The sequence below is a fragment of the Notamacropus eugenii genome, chromosome 2, assembly GCF_028372415.1.
Source record: "Notamacropus eugenii isolate mMacEug1 chromosome 2, mMacEug1.pri_v2, whole genome shotgun sequence".
NCBI classification, from domain to species: domain Eukaryota; kingdom Metazoa; phylum Chordata; class Mammalia; order Diprotodontia; family Macropodidae; genus Notamacropus; species Notamacropus eugenii.
Genome location: NC_092873.1, coordinates 318,274,555 through 318,292,030, shown reverse-complemented (window position 1 = coordinate 318,292,030; position 17,476 = coordinate 318,274,555). Strand labels below are relative to the sequence as shown.

At 41.3% G+C, this 17,476-nt stretch overlaps 1 protein-coding gene across 5 annotated transcripts in view; it reads right to left on the bottom strand.

The window, feature by feature from the left end:
* The window catches only part of SEPTIN9 (septin 9), a 335,206-nt gene that overhangs the window by 6,739 nt on the left and 310,991 nt on the right, over positions 1 to 17,476 (bottom strand). For all 5 annotated transcript variants that reach the window (XM_072645129.1, XM_072645132.1, XM_072645131.1 and 2 more), the window contains 6 exons: positions 11,854 to 11,982; positions 11,077 to 11,158; positions 10,255 to 10,392; positions 6,307 to 6,424; positions 2,111 to 2,206; positions 1,735 to 1,831 (listed from right to left, as the gene is read on the bottom strand). In XM_072645129.1, the coding sequence (XP_072501230.1) occupies positions 1,735 to 1,831; positions 2,111 to 2,206; positions 6,307 to 6,424; positions 10,255 to 10,392; positions 11,077 to 11,158; positions 11,854 to 11,982 (660 nt within the window). The remainder of the gene's footprint in view (positions 1 to 1,734; positions 1,832 to 2,110; positions 2,207 to 6,306; positions 6,425 to 10,254; positions 10,393 to 11,076; positions 11,159 to 11,853; positions 11,983 to 17,476) is intronic.

Here is a 17,476-nt window from a genome sequence, read left to right as displayed (position 1 = left end):
CAGCATGTGTATGTAGGTGGACGTGGGGAGGAGAATCCTAGAACAATTCTCTTCCAAAGGACAGGGCTGGGTTTGAGTTAGGCTCCTAGCACAGAGAAGGAAGGTCTGGAGAAAGGAAGATTCCTCCTGTCTGAAGTTTTGGAGGATGCTGTTTGAAGTTTGCTTGTCTAAGAGCTGGGCTCGTCAATGTGGCATTTGGGAATTTGGAAAATATCCAGATGGTTAAAAAATATACCACAACTGGGTATCCAGATCACCCACATTCATATTCTCTCTCTCTCTGTCTCTCTCTCTCTGTCTCTCTGTCTCTCTGTCTGTGTCTGTCTGTCTGTCTGTCTGTCTCTCTCTCTCTCTCTCTCTCTCTTTCCTCTCAGAAGAAGGGAACAGAGGAAAAACAATGCATCATGTTTTCTCCACCCAACATTCAGTAAAAAGCAAAGACAATCCAGCAGTCAATCAGAGCTAAAACAAAGGAAAAAAGGTCAGTATTCTCCCACTCCCTCCTCCTGCCACAGGCCTTTCACTAGGGCAAGATTTCTGGCGGATTTTTTTCTGCCAAAGTATGGGCAGCTCAACATACCAGCAAAATATCCCATTTCCCACCGTAATGGAAGATTGTGACAATGCAGGAAAAGCAAGACCACTTACTGAGCTTTAGTTAGTAAATTTGTCCTGAAAGAGCTCAATAGACCTTATCTGTTCTCACAAAAACTTAGGAAGGTCTGTAGGATTGGGATCATATTCCCCATCAGACCTTGTCACAAATAATTTTCATAGGATCGTAGTTTTTGAACTGGAAAGGAACCTTACTGGGAACCTAGTCCAGTAGCCTCCCTCACTCTCTTTTTACAGAGGAAACTGAAGACCCAGAAAGGTGACATGACTTGACTAAGATTAAACAGCTAAAGAATAAGGCAGTTCCTTACAGTGTGAATTCTACAATCCTATGTGTTTCTTTTAGCACTACTGCATTGTTACAAGGGAAGGTTCCACTGGTGTGAGAATAGTCACAGGAAAGTGACGGCAGTGTAAAAAAGCCATATATATCTTTTATTTTTTAAGAAAGTAGGAACCAGGTTAGTTAAAAGACTTGCCCTAGGTCAAACCCAGGCCAATAGTACAATCTCCCAAAACTCATTTGAGCCATTCATCTCAATTTCTTCAGTGGAAACATCATTTTCCATTGGGACTGGGAGTTTATATTTTAATCCTGGCTCTGCAACGAGAGTTGGCTGCATCTGAAATCATTCCATCTCTCTAGATATGTTCCTTTACAAAGTAAAGGAGTTGAATTAAATCATGGGTTTTTAACCTTTTTTCATGTCATGGAACCTTTTAGCTCTTTGATGAAGTCCATGAATATCTCAGAAGAATGTTTTTAAATGAGTAAAATAAAATACATAGGATCACCAAAAAAAACCCAATTATACTGAAATATAGTCATGAGTCTCTATATCTATATCTATATAAAAATTCATGGACCTCAGATTAGGATTAGATGATCCCTAAAGTCCTATGAATCCATAGGAGAAAATTATTTGTCCAGAGTCATGAAGCTAGTTTGTGGCAGAATTAGGATTACAACCTAGATATCTAAACTAAGTCCAGTGTGATGATCTACCATGTAGTCTTCCCAATGGAGGTCTCTGTAGTACTGCTTCCTCCTACCAGCCTCAACTACCCCTAACATTCACCCACTGGGAAGAAAAAAAAGAGAAATAGGAAGATGGCTACCTTCAATGGTGCCCCATTTAGTCTTCCTCCCGAGGATCCTCTTTCCATTCACTTGGTATTCATGGTCACTGCCCACAACTGCAAATGGAATCATTTCCTAAATAAGAAAAAAGGGATATGGCAGGGTTTTAGTAGCTACATTAGAGAAAGCCCGTTAGTTTGCCCAAATCCCCCACAGATGGGGGACTGGGCAAACCAGTGTTTCTTGGCAAAGATCTACTTAAGGAGAAACTTCTGAGCTGAGTTTTTCCCCAAGACCTGAGGATAGATTAGAATGGCAGAAAGGCCACCTTCCCACCCTCTTAGTAAGTTATTAGGAGCACCAGTTCCAGGTGGGGCTATTTTGTATGAATGAGTCTTCAGCTAAGTTACTTACTCTAAATTTCTCATTGACTAGTCTGTCTTCTGGGTCTTCATCAAATTCTTTCTGGGGATATACATCAATACCATTGGACAGTAAGTCAGCCGTGATCTGGAGTGAGGAAAGAAAAAAAAGATAGCACATCAGCCCAGAGAGGAGGATAGCCCCTGGGTATACATACTCCTGTATACCATGTGTCTCTCTGTTCTATGTCCATCTGCCCTGACCTCAGGGAACAGAATGGGCCATTTGCCTAGAATTATCTGCACTCCTACATTTTTTTTCAGAGTAGGAGGGAGTAGTCTGGCATCCTGGGAATTTTTCCCACTTTGCTTCATGAACACAGAACAGAAAAACAGAAGAAAAGATTTTTAGGGCATCTTTCCTGAACTAGACTGTACCATTTCTCTCCAGTTTAGTAAAATTCCTGAGAAAAATAATACAAAATCCACAAACCCACCCAAGAAACTTTCAAGCCCTTTTTCTCTCATTAGGCAAAAGGTGCCAGCTGCTGACTTACACCATGTTTTTTTCTCTTTTGAATCCATGCCCCACCCCTCTTTCTTTTCACTTTCTGCCAGATTATAGCTCTGTCTCACAAGTTCAAAACTCCATAGCTTTGGAAGGAGCCCTTCCATGAACATCATGTTCCTAACAAACTCATCATTCTGCACACCAACTCCATCACGTGGAACACATAAAATTCCTCCCAAAGGAGAAATAAGTGAGAGCTTTTGAAGAACTTTCCAGATTCTTGCTGAGGATCATGGCTGTACCAGGCCAAAAAGTTGACTTCCTTTTCCTCTTTAATGAAGCAGGTTCTTGTCCCCTGAAATCATTTTAGCAAATAATAGATTCTGTCTTTTCCCTGGGAGCTATCCTTTCCTTTTTTTTTCCTACTAGAAGACCAAAGACTCCAAGAAATCTAGAACTGGAGGAGATCCCTTATAGATAAGGGAAAAGGTCTAAAGAAGTGGATTGATCTTTCTAGGGTCATAAACCTAGTGAATGGTAGACCAGGATTTACATCTGAATCTTACTTCACTATACTTCCACAGATCATCAGTCAACGGATACTGCTCTCTCTAGTCAATGATCTGATTGCCAGATCTGGGGACCTTTTTTCAGTTCTGACCTTTCTCAGCCTCCACTGACACTGCTGTCCAACCTATCCTCCTTAATGTTCTCTCCTCCCTGGGTTTTTGTGACACTGCTCTCTCCCAATTATTTCTTCCTATCCATCCGATCACTCCTTTGTCTCCTTCTGCTGGATCATAATCCACAGAATTCCCTATAACAGCAGGTGTTCCCCAAGGTTTTATCTTAGACTCTTTTCTTTTATACTCTCTTGGAAACCTCATCAGTTTTGACAGACTTAACTATAACCTCTATGCAGAAAATTCCCAGATCTTTATGTCCAGTGTTGGGTTATCCCCTGACCTGTATCACCAATTACTTTTAGACATTTCAAAGTGGATGTACCATAAACACCTCAAACTAAACATGCTCCCTCTTCCAGCTTTCCCTATTTCTGTCAAAGGCACCCCCACCATTCTAGTCTCCTATGTTTATAATCTGCCCTTTAAAGTGGACTCTTCATTCTCCCTTACCCCTCTATACAATTTCCAAATCTCAACATTCTACCTTTACAAATTCTTTTTAATCTGACCCCCTTCTGTCAGAATTACAGTTATCACTTTAGTTCACACCCTTCCTACCTTTCACCTCAATTATTACTGTGGCCTCTGACCTTCCACCAGTACATTTTGCACAATGCTAACGGAATAATTTTTCTTAATGACCATGTCATTTCCCTTATCCAAACAGCTCTGGTGGCTTCCTGTTGTCTCCAGGATGAAATATAAACTACTCTGTTTAGTTTTTAAAATTCTATGTAATGTAACCAGGCCCAAGTGTGTCTCTCCAACCTCAATGGATATTATTCTCCCTCTTATACTCTGCTATCTAGTCAAACTAAGCTTTCTCTTTGTAACTCATTCAATACACTCCATCTCTAGTCTCCCATCATACGTGGAATACACTTCATTCTTTACCATTGCCTCATAGAGTCCTTCACTTCCTTTAAAAAACAGCTCAAGCATCATCATCCCCCTACCCCTGGGTGTGTGTGTGTGTGTGTGTGTGTGTGTGTGTGTGTGTGTGTGTGTGTGTGTGTGTGTGTGTGTGTGTGTGTGTGTATACGGATATACATGCTTGTTGCTCCCTCCATTAGACCACAAGCTGTTTACCTGCAGAGAGACTGTTTCATTCTTTGTATTTCTGTCTCCAGAGCCTAACACTGTTTCTGGCACACAGCAAACACTTAAGAAATGTTTGTTGCTTGACTGATGATCTATTAGAAGAGGCAAAAAATTTGCTTGTGCACCAATATTTCTAGACAAGCCTGAACTACATATACTCCATTTTTTCCAAGGGACAGAAATCAAATTTGTGCCATTCAAAGTGAGAGAGCAACGACCAGATGCCTTTCAGAACACCAACCTGCAAAAAGCATTCCTGTTCTTCTTACCAGGTAAGAAAGTACATATTCAAAGACACGATGGCATGTCCCCTGCCAAGCCAGCCCAGCCCATTCCCTGGGAAGTTAGAACACTGGGCTGGCATCTAGTGAGGATCAGGCTATTACTGCACCCCCACTTCTAGAACAGTGAAAACAGGGTGTATTCCTGGCTGCATCAGAACATCTGTTACCCGTGTGTCTGTCCTAGGGGAAAGTCCCCTAGTACTAGAAGTTGAAAGCACAACTTTGATTTACTTTAAAGGGAGAGATGAACCTTCATGGACTTTCTCTTCCATTCAATGAAAAGCAGCCAAATGTCACCTGTGACTCCTGTTTTTTTAGACTTCATTCATTGGGAACAAAATAGACCAGAGTTAGACATCACACTTGCGATTTTGTTAGGGTAGGAAACTCTCTCTTCCAATTCAATTCAACAGCTTCTCTGCAACTTATTGTCTTAGAGAGGTGCCTTGAGCACTAAGAAGTGACGTCATTTGCTCAGGATCATACAATCAGTATTTATCAGAGACAGGACTTGAACTCAAATCTCCCAGGCTCCAAGGCCAGATTTCTATCTACTTACTACACCACATTGCCTTCTCAGACCAGAGATAACCAATGAGATTGGATCTGGGTTTTATCTTCTCAATACAGATGGTTCTCACTTTACAAAAATTTGCATTACACAAATTCAATTTTACATAAAGAATTCAGAAAGAAATTCACATTCCAAAAAAAATCTATGGTAATGTCACTATACAGTACTGTGCACTCTTGGCTGGCTTTTCTACCTCTTACCCCCTCCCACCAAAACCCCTGCTCCTCAAGAAAACCTCCAAATGAACACAAAGCCACAAATGTGTGGAGTGACCACTACCATGCTGGATAGAGAGCTAGGCTTTAGACCTCTGGCACCAAGAGAGGAGACCTTTGCCCTGCTCTGCCACTGGCCTGCAGGTCCAGCCCCCATATGGCTGGCCCCAACCCCATGTGTTCCTTCTCCTTCTCCTGTTTCTCTGTTGCCAGCCCCCACATGTCCTTAAACTTCATGTCGACCACTCCCCTCCACATATAATTCCCAGAATAATATGTCTTCACTCCTGAGTTCCAGTGTTTTTGTTTGGTAGGTCAATTTGCTGCTAGACTGTGTCATCCTGGTTATGCTACAGGCCTAGCTCCTTCCAGAGCTTGGTATTTTCAGCTACTGGAAAATTCTTCAAGGCCTCCATTTGTTGGACTCCAGGTGGACTCTTCCTGCTTCCCTCCCTCAAGTCCGCAGGCAAATTCACATTAGGTAAAATTGATAAAAGTCCACTCATGTAAAGTGAAAATTGTCTGTACCACCTTTTCCCAGAAGCCCTGTGTGGTCTCCTTAAAAAGCTGCTACCCTGAGTGGAGAGGGAGGTGTTGCCATGTTATAAAGCACATAGAAGCCACCATCCCTGGGGCATGTTGACTGGCGTGGCTTTCAAGAGCAACATAAGGAACTGTTTGGAGGTGAAAGGGCTTTCTCTGCCTGTAACATGCGATCCCTCTGGGCTAAGACTGCAAGATTACTCTGGGCTCCAGGCCAGACATTCAGCTTGACAGAGCTGCCTAAGGGCAGGAGGGTGGCGGGGTGGGGAGGGTGATCCATAGGTAGGGGAAGGGATGAAAACAAGAAAAATGTGGAAAAACTGCAAAGCCCTACCCTTTGTTTGAAGTAGTCTCTTTCCTCCAGCGTCAGGGTGTCAGCTTTTGCAATGACTGGGACGATGTTGACCACTTTGCTCAGACGTCGCATGAACTCAATATCCAGTGGTCGGAGACTAGAAATGAATAATTTGACTTAGATAGGGATGATCAGGAAAGGGAGAAAAAGAACAGGGGTTTTAAGCCTCTCGGTCATGACATAGTAAGGGGAGAACATGATGCAGCTACCCATCTGGGCCAAAGCCTGTTTTCTATTGTGCTTCTTTGGGAAGGGTTCACTCAGTTGGGTAGAGCATGGTGCTAATGAGGCCATCATGGATTTGATCTTCATCCAAACCAGCTTGCTTTTACACAGAGGAAATATCATATTCCTTGGCCACAGGCTGCACTCCTAACCCTAGCCAGCTGCTTTCTACTCTGCACCTTCCCTGAATTACAAGAAGACTTGTGGAATGTGGATACTTCAGCAAAATTCATTTATTACCCTGTACCCAGTGTTCCCCCACCCCCAACATAAAACCTTTTTTAAGCTTAAGTAGCCAAAAATGTAGATATAGTTGGGTTTTGTTATTGTTTCAACTTAAATTCCAAATAAATTATTTATGAAGGAAATAAAAAGACCTTTAAAAGCACTTTCAGGAAACAGAGAATTTTGTGTATCTCAGGTGTAACCCATACTCAGCAATCCTGCTCTTCCATTAACCTGGTGAAGACTTGAGGTGGCTAATCTCCTAGGCTAGTCTGTCCTGAACATCAGCCCAAATGGAAGGCTCTGCTGTGGGGCTTTTTTATTGAGAGAAAACCAACAAAACAGCTGGGGGACATAGTAAATCAAGCCTCTTTTTTGCCAGGCCACCTGGATTCCATCCAAAGGATGCTTGCCTTCTGGCTCCACCCAATGTGTTTCCATTCTGATAAAGTGAAGCCCTCTCTCATCTCACCTTCCAACACCCTCAAGGATGAAATGTTCTTTTTACAGTTACTTCTGGCACCATTAGCAGAAAGTCAGAGGGGAACAAACCTCCAACCCCTGGATGGCTAATGCCACCACCACTCTCCTGGCTCCTGCCTGAGACTGTAAGCAGACTTATTCTTTGGAGATTTTTCATACTTGTAAGCATGGTACAGCCTGCTGACAGACCAAGTCCTATATTCCTTGGGACCTTCTAAACTTCTGCTTGACAGCACATAAAGAGGTAAAATAGTCAAAGCAAACTAGCACAGGCCCAACCAGAATGCGGAAGAAATCGGCCTGGGCTTAAAAGAGTTAAGTAAGAATTGTGAACAAAAATGAGATCTTGTCTTAGTTCTACCACCTGCAAGCTGTATAAGTAAGCAATTTCTCCTCTCTGGTCCTCTATTTCTTTATTCATAAAATGGGGGGAAGGATGGATCAAATAATCTTTTTTGGGGGGTGGGGAGGCAATCAGGGTTAAGTGACTTGCTCAAGGTCACACAGCTATCAGGTGTCTGAGGATAGATTTTAACTCAGGTCCTCCTGACTCCAGGACCCATCCTCTATCCATTTTGCCATGTAGCTTCCCCTGGATCAAATAATCTTTAAAGACCCTTTTCAGCTCTCATTCTATGAGATTAAAATGGTTTTCTCACAATGCTTCTCTTTTCTTCCAATAATAATACCGAAAACTAGAATTTATATAATATTTTAACACTTGCAGGTTACTTTACATGTTCTCTCATTTGGTCTTCACAAAAGCCCCAAAAGGTAGGTGCTGTAATTATTATTCCCATTTTATAGATGAGGAAACGAAAGCTCAGAGGTTGTGACAGAGTCGCACAGGTAGTAAGCAGAGTTTGAACCCAGACCTTCCTGATTACAAATCTAGCATTCTCTCCACTGTGTCATCTAGCTGCCTCAAGGAAACCAATGCAGTATATTATTGCTGCTAAACAGTATTGTCATAATTATTACTTTTCTACCTTCCATGTATCCTGAGCAACAAGGATGGGAAGACTTCTCTAGAAGCATACATACAATAAGAATCAGAATCTCTCATGAAAAATTAGCAGTAAGATTAGGGTCCTTTTCTCATTTCCCAGTTTTTCCCTTATAGGCTACTAGTATCTAGGTCATTAGGTCTGAAATGGCTTATTGCTGAACTAGCCAACAGTGCTATTTGGGGAATACAAGATTAGTCACTTGGCTCTGAACAGGCAGGATAATTTTGGGGTAAATGGATGAAACAAAAGGATTTACGAAGCACTTCTTGTGTGCCAAGTGCTGGAGACAGACAAAAAGTGAGACAGTTCCTTTTTGCAAGCCCTGATGAGCAGTTAGCAAAGCCTGGTCTGGGCCCTTTCTATCCATGGGCATATGGTTCTCAAATCCTGACACTGTTATGGACCTGGGGAAGGAGGAAGGAATAGGGACCAATGACCTCACTGTTGGGTCTGGGCATTTACTTTCTCACAAAGGCCTCAAGTTTGAGCTTCCTGTCCTCTTGGTAGGCTCTTTTCTATGGCTGGAATACTAAAAGGCCACATTCATTTCCCACCCTCCAACCCCCACCCCCCTGTTCAAAATAAACCCCAATAAACAAAAAAGCTTCCCTACATACCAAATACAGTTAGTAGTGCTTAGGTAAAGCTGACAAAAAGAGCTATTCTTTAGATTTGTATTAGTTTGGGTGAGGGAGATGAGGTGTTGGGGGAAAGTGGGCACAGACTTTAGATACCTCCCCCCCCCCATATGGGTTTTGAGGCAGTATGATTTCTCACTTAGGAATCAATGAATCATAGATAGAACTAGGAGGAACCTTCAAGGTCATTGAGACCAGAAGTGTCACACAAACTACTCAGATGGGGCCCAAAGCACTCCTGATTGGAGCCAGAATCAGATTAAAATGTATTTAGGGAATATTGAACAAATAATGAAAATACAATAAAATATAGATGATATAAAGTTTTCAAATTTCATCAATATGCAACCCAGAGGGATCCTTAACTATGCATTCCTGTTGTTCAGTAATCCTAGTCACGCTCATCTCTTTGTAACCCCATTGGGGTTTTCTTGGCAAACATACTAGGGTAATTTAATATTTCCTTCTCCAGCTCATTTGACAGATGAGGAAACTAAGAAAAACAGAGTTAAATGACTTGCCCAGAGTTACACAGCTAATAAAATGTCTGAGGCTAGATTTGAACTCAGGAAGATGAATCTTTTGACTTCAGGCCCAATAATCTATCCACTAGATACCCAACTAAGGATTAGTGGTCCCATTCCGTTTAAGTTTGACACCACTGATCTAGACTAACACCAGGATATTCATCATCAACCTTTGCAGATAGGTTAACTATAAAGCCCCTCTACTACCCAGCTTTCAGGCAAGCACATAAGGAATACAGATGGAATCTGCTTCTACTCCATATGACAACCCAGTGCTGGTAAAGTTCTGGGGCATGAGTGGGAAAGAGAAGATATAATCCTCAGCATCCTTTCCATAGATAACTCAAGATAAATCCTGAGGAAAGGTTTGCAGGGGAAACTCATGGTCAGCAGAAAATGGTATTATATTCAGTACAGAAAGCTGAGAACCAGGAAATCTAAGTTTTAGTCCTGGGCTTGGCCCTGTATGGCTGAATAATCTTGAACCTTAACTTCTGGGTCTCAGTTGCTTTATACCTGATGAGACACAGTGTCAAATTCAAAAAGAAATGGATCCCTGCAGGCTGCTTATTGACTTAGAAAACTACAAATTAACATTACCTATGTTGTATTGTATTTTTATTTATTTTGTTAAACATTTCCCAATTACATTTTAATCTGGTTCCAGTACACTTGGGAGTTTTGGAGCCTTATGAGGCCCAAGAGCTCCTCTGATCTAGAGGATTCCTAAGGTCCTTTCTAGCTCCAATGATTTCTATGACTGCAATATTTTGGCCTATATAACAAGGTCCCAAAGATGTAGGTCTCCCTTATACATACGAGTGGCCAGTGGCAGGAATGAAGTAGATGCAGCAGTGCACCCGGGTGTCTGGGATCCTCTTCTTTCGGTTGATGTTAATTTCCTCCTGAAGGTATTTCTCATACTGATCATTGATGAACTGCATGATGGGTTGCCAGCTGTGCAAAGAAGTGGGGGTGAGTAACAAGTTATTTTTCTGAGTGTGTGTAACACCAGACCTAGAATTTCCTCATTATCAGGCTCAAGGAGAAAAGATTTATCCCCCATTTCATCCAATGTTTTGGCAGGTTTCTGGAGAACTAATCTGGAGCTTAGACAGCAAGCTTAGAGCAGTGAGGCATGTGCTTAGTGGTCTGTTAGATTATGCTGATAGTTTTCCACTTTTATCTTTAACTCCAAACTGTGATCAAAACATTATAAATTCCCTAGAGCTTTTACCCTCTTTCTAAGCATATTCCATGCTCCTCTGCCATAAAATTATAGGAATTTATTGAATGGTACAGCTCTGGGTCACACCCCTCAAGTCATCCCCCACCATTGGTCTTAGTATTAGGGAGAGTGAAGCTAAAAAAAAAAACTGTTTTTGCCCTAGAGCTGATGGCCTCAGCTATGGTCCTCAAGAGTTTCAGTCTTTTTTTGTTTTGTTTTGTTAAAAGGGCATTAGATGCCAGAATAACTGTCTCTACTACTCAACGGTAGCTGAACTTGACCCTTACAGGCAGTCAGCAAAGTCCTCATCAGCCCCAGCTTTGGAGGACAAGACTTCACATCCCCATTTTTCTCCCACCATCCACCAGCAGGAATCCAACCTGAACATGAATCTTGGGGCTTGGAATACTCACCAGTTTTCATTGTTAATGTGATCCCCAAAACCTGGTGTGTCAATCACAGTCAGCTTCATCCGGACACCCTTCTCCTCAATTTCTGCAAAAGAAGACAACGGTATCTTGAAACTGGTAGAGAAGATCTAAAGGGAAATAAGGTAGTTTTCCCTTTGGGACTCAAAGAGAGGAACAAGTAAGTTCTTTCCAGTTTGGAAGTTGTGACTTTTTGCTGACAGAGAGGAAAACAGCTGAAGGATGGCAGGGGCTTCAGTAAGTATTCTGGTAATACCTCAGTCCTGAAAAGCAAAGGTCTAAGATAATCCCACCTTCACTTTATCTTCCTCTACATGGATAGACACGATGCTTCTACTCATCAGCATGAACTTTTCTTATACCCTGAATTCTTTTAACAGGACTAATGTCAGAGGAAGTAGAGTGTAAGTAAGGACTGCTTCACAATTTTTAATGAAATACTTCCTTTGCCTATACAGAGCAAGACTAAACCAAGAGTCTTAAAAGATAGCAAAGGGAGTCACTGACCTTTACAGGTCTATTGTCAGGGTATAAAATTAAGACTTTGTTTCATTCAAAGAGTCCCTTCTCCAACACTTAACTCTCCTCAAGGATAAGGAATAAGTTCATCTGACTTATAAAATGCCCATATCCCCATGATTCCAAGGATCATGATATCTTTCTGTAGGTAATGTTCATTGAGAGAATGATATCCTACCCTACTCAAGCCCCCCATCCTTGTTTTCACCTGTCTCCCCAGGAGAATACAGCCTGAGGTCTCACCATGAGTGATGGATTTGATCTCAATGGTTTTGGGGATCCGTTCTTCCGAAACTGGTTGGACTGATTTCCGACTGACTTTGGACTTGAACAGAGTGTTGATTAATGTGGATTTTCCTAAGCCGCTCTGACCTGGAAAGGATAAAGGCAAGCTGAGTTAGTCAGGATTCTATGTTGGGTTATATTACACCGGAGTCTAGGAGCCTGGCATTCTGGCATTTCTGCTTTGAAGATGGCATCTATCTCCTTATGACTTCAGGGTTCTTTCATATTTGGTCCAATTTGGCTCACCAGTTTTTCATAAGAATACTCAACTTCAGTCATCTATGGGTTCATATTTCATGCCAAATCACCACATAAAGAAATTATTACCAATTAAGCATGAAGACCACCTTGGGAAAAAAAAAAACATCTATCTTGTTGCATCAATCAAGAAGAAGATAGTTAAACATGGAAAACTTAAGGATTCCCAGTGGCATGATAGAGAGACTGGCATGTTGCAGTGGAGACAGTGCTCCAGTTGGAATCATGAGACCTGGCTATGACTATCTTCACTGCCTATGCCACCTTGGGCAAGTTATTTCACCTTTCTCAGACTCAGTTTACTCACTGGTAAAATGAGGGGCCTTGATCTATAAGGCCAATCCTGCTGTTCCAATTCAGAGAAAAATCTCTAAATAGGGTCATCTCTTTCTAGAAAACCTTTGTGGCAAGACAAATATAAGTAATTATTGTTTTTCAGTCATGTCTGACTCTGTGTGACCCCATTTGGGGTTTTCTTGGCAAAGATACTGGAGTGGTTTACCATTTCCTTCTCCAGCTTATTTTACAGATAAGGAAAATGGGGCAAACAGGGTTAAGTGACTTTCCCAGGGTTACACAGCTAGTAAGTGTCTGAGGTCATCTTATTGATTCCAGGTCCAAACTCTATCCACTATGCCACTTAGCTGCCCTCTGAAAATATAAAACTGAAAGGAGTCATAGGTGTAAACCAAAAAGAGGAATGGTTTAAAGAGACAGAGGAAGCAACACAGCTATGAATTGGACTAGGTGGTTTTTGGAACTTGGATGCAGAGCCCTAGCAGAGGGTTTCTCCCTTATGAGGCTGCAGCCAACTTCTAGCTGACCCCATTCCCCATCCCTCAAATTCATCAGCCAAAATCCCATCCAAACAATCCTCATGCATTCCTGACCTCCTTGGTTAAGGGAAGGCTGGGGGTAATCCCAGCTCTGGATTGTTTGTATACTTAGCATAAACAGCCTGCAGCTGAAGGGCAAGACTGTAACTGGTTGAGGAGGTGAAAAAAAAAAACCCACAACACCCCAGGCTGAAATCTGAACTGGGGTCATTTGGAAGGCCTGAAGCACAGCAGAGATTGTCCTTTGCAACTGTCCCTCAGGGCTATGGGCAATGCAACCACTGGCCTCATGCCCACATCCTCAGGCTAGACATGGAAGCTGACCAGGCAGATGAAGACCAGTCACTGCTTGTTTGCTAATGCCTACCCTAGCAGTTCTAGTATGAACCTCTTTGCTTAGGATTCCAAAGGTCTTTTGAACTCCAGGACTTGCATCCTCCATCACAAGTTCTGAGGTAGACATGTACAAAAGTATTTATAGCAGCTCTTTTTTGTGGTGGCCAAGAATTGGAAATTGAGGGGATGTCCATCAATGGGGGAACGGCTTAACAAGCTGTGGTATATGAATGTAATGGAATACTATTGTGCTATAAGAAATGATGAACAGAAAGACTTCAGAAAAACCTGGAAAAACTTACATGAACTGATGCTGAGTGAAATGAACAGAACCAGGTGAACACTGTACCAGTAACAGCCACAATGTGCGATGACTGACTTTGACAGGCTTATCTCTTCTTAGCAATGCAAGGATCTAACACAACTCTAACACAAGGATCTAACACAAGTTCATGATGGAAAATGCTGTCCACATCCAGAGAAAGAACTATGGAGTCTGAATGCAGATCAAAGCATATTATTTGCCCTTTCTTATTTTGTTTTGTTTCTTCTTTCTCATGATTCCTCCCACTAGTTCTAATTCTTCTTTACAACATGACTAATATGAAAATATGCTTAATATGAATGTATATGGAGAGCCTATAACAGACTGCACACCATCTTGGGGAGAGAGAGAAAATTTAAAACTCAAAATCTTATGGAAGTAAATGTTGAAGACTAAAGATAAATTAATTAATTTAAACAAAAAACAAACACAAGTTCTGAGGTAGGTTTTGGACAAAGGAGAGAGAATAGTTACTCTCTCTCAAGCAAAGATCAAGGACTGAAAGAGGTAGGCCCACCCCACTTCTCTCCTTCCTCTATGATCAAGAGGCCACCAGGCACCATGCTGGTAGATTTTGAAATAAAGACTTATTAATACTATTTAGCAAATGAAGCATAGGAATGAATGGGTATGTCTACACTTCCTCAGGCACTAGCTTTAATTCTGTCCTTGCCCACTTTCTTCCAACTCATTCCCCTCCTCCAAAGGTAATTTCTATTGTTTATTTTTAAAAAATCCATACATTTCCTATCCTAAGTGCCTTATTCAGAACTCACTAGAAGACAACATTTGCCACAGGAGATTGATCATGTCAAATAGCATCTATAGATGGGGTTTCCTCATGAATGATGTATTTTATCCCACTAATATTTCTTTGGGGGGTGGGGAGGAGCCTGGCTTTAGGATCTAGGGTCAGGATTAGGCATTTAACAGAGAATCCTAGACCAAATCCCTAAATGCCCTGCTTTAAATTTGGATTTGGGAAGGCTGAGAAAAATAGTGACATGGGAACCGAAAACTGAATCAAAGCAAAAAATGCAACAAGTATCTCTAACAGGTGAACATATGTAATGTTGTTCCTCAGGCATGTAAGAAATGCTCAGTGCTCAGACAGGTAGAAAAATTATAGTCTCTGTGTTGAGAAGGGCTTCAGAGTTTAGCTGAACCACTGTTTACCCAAAGAAGAATTAAAACCAAACACCTGAATAAAACATGCAAAAAAGCCAGGTAAACAAATAGTAGGTTTGTCAATAAATAAAGCAAATAGTTTGCCCCCGCCCCAAAAAAATCTCACTTAAACACTGAAAAGGGGTCCTAAGCTGCCTCCCCCCCACCCGCACATACACACCAGGTCATTTCCATTTTCAGCTAAACTGAACCCTGACCTTTATTCTTCTTAGTGACCACCTCCTTCCACTAGCCACAGTATTTCCTGTAAGTTCTCTTGGGCCTGGGGCCCCAGGAAAGGTTTGAAATGATTTTATTCCTAGCCAGCCTCACCGCAAAGCAAAGCTGCTTCAGCTTACTGAAAACTTTTAAAGCCCAAAATTAGGTGTGTATGTAGAGGTGGAGAGTATCATGATGGCCCAAGCTTAAAATTCAGCACCAGATTTTCCATTCTCTTTTGGATTGTTGGGGGAAAATCTCTGCCAGAAGAAGGTGGCAGCTATAATAATCCCCCTCCTCCATACTTGCCCTCTTTTTGCCAAGGACAGCACCAAGCTTCCGTTCAGGCCACTATTGTCAGGCCCTCTTATCATTTTCTTGCCTGGACTATGACAATTGTTTCCTAAGTGGTCTCCTGACCACTCAGGACATGTTGTTATCTTGTTATTATCTTACACTTATCAGATTCTGGCACACAGTAGGTACTTAAAGAGTACTTGCTGACTTGCCTTTCAACCCATCTTCCACATAGCTAACAAGATAACTTTTCATGTTTCTCCTCTTCTCAAGAAAACTTGCAGTTGTCTCTATGATAAAATATAAACCCCACAGAGTTTATTTTATCTTTCCAGGCTTATTTCAGGTTATTGAACCTGAAACATATTCACCTACTTAATGTTCCCTAAACTCCACAGTCTATATTCCATCTGCATGTTTTTGAACAGACTATTGTGCCTTCTTGGATGCTTCCTCACTTCCGCCTCATAGAGTCTCTGGCTTCTTTCTAGGCTGAGGTATTCCCTTTGAGATTACCTTCCATCTGCTGTCTATCTCTTGTACGTAGCTAGCTATTTACGTTGTCTCTTCCATTAAAACCTGGGCTCCTCAAAGCAGGGACTGTTTGCACTTTCAACTGTATTCCCAGTCCTTTTTTGATTGATGGAAGACTCATCTCATGTCAATTCCTACACAAAGCCTTTCCTGACCTCCTAATCTTCCTTCTATTTATTTACATCATGAATCCCCTTAACTCCTAGCAATCTTTTAAGCTACCTGAGGGCAAGAACTGCATTTGGGAGTTTTGTCCTTCTATCCTCAGTGCCTTGACATAGTAAGCTTTTCATAAACCTATGTTGGATTGGAAGGTATTGTGAGCCAGCATAGTTGAATGCTGAGTATGAAGACAGGAGCACCTTCATTTAAATCCTGCTTCAGATGCTTACTACCTAGGCAAGTCACTTATCCTCCCAGTTTACTCATCTGCAAAATGGGTATGAAATCTTTATCATTTACCTCCCAGGGTTTGTATGGGAATCAAATGAGACAATATAAGTAAAGTGCTTTGCAAATCTTCAAGCACCATGTAAATGTCTGTTACTATTGTTAGAATCACATTTCATTATCCTATTTTATGAAGTTTAAGGGAAAGCAGTCCAAGGACTAGTTGCCATCTTGTTATTATCGTACACTCAACGTTCTGCTTAGTATCACATAAGCTGTTAAAATGACTGTCCCTGCAATGTTGTTATGAGTGTTGGAATGTCAACTCCTCTTCTCTGGAACCATCTTTGCTTCCACACTGGAAATAGCTTTGGGGCAACCTGAGTAACAGATGGGACAATAGGGATGACGTACCTCAGAATTTTAATTTCTTCTGATAGGTCTCTGTATTTTTAAAGCTTTTCATTTAATGTAAGTGGAGATTGTGAGCAGTGGGTATGGCAAATTAAATTTTAAAACTCTGTTCTTAAGTTTTTAAGGATCCATGCCGTGTCTGGGCAGTTGTAAGCAACAGTTCTATCTGTAATGATGCTCTGCTTTCAATACAATTTGTTTATTGGATTCTAAAATACATTTGGGGTTTCTCTTTGCAATATAATGGTTCTCATCTTTTTGCAATCAGGTTTGGATAAAAATAATTCAGAGACAAATCATTATCCTAAGGACTATTATACAAATGGGTCAAATTATTTTTAATGGCTGAATAAAAATATTGGGATCTAAGCTCATCATCTCTTATCTCACTGAAAGGATCACTTGTACAGTTATAATAGTATTCAGAATAACAGTGATGATGGGGCACTCCAGGTATTTGCTAGATGTGTGACTTTGGGAAAGTCACTTAACCTCTGTTTGCCTCAGTTTCCTCAACTACAAAATGAGGATAATAATAGCACCTACTTCCCAGGATGTTGTGAGGATCAAATAAGATACTGTTTGTAAAGCCCTTAGCACCACACTAGGCACAAAGTAGGCACTATATAAATGCTATTATTACAATGATAAGGCATGTCTTATTCTGTTCCTACATGACTCTGATTTTTTCTGTCAAATCTCTAGACTTTGAAAGCTTTTTCTGTTTCATTTTCCATACAGGGACATCTACTTAAAAATTTACTCAACTTTTTAGAGATCAATGTTATATCCAGGTGATGGAGGT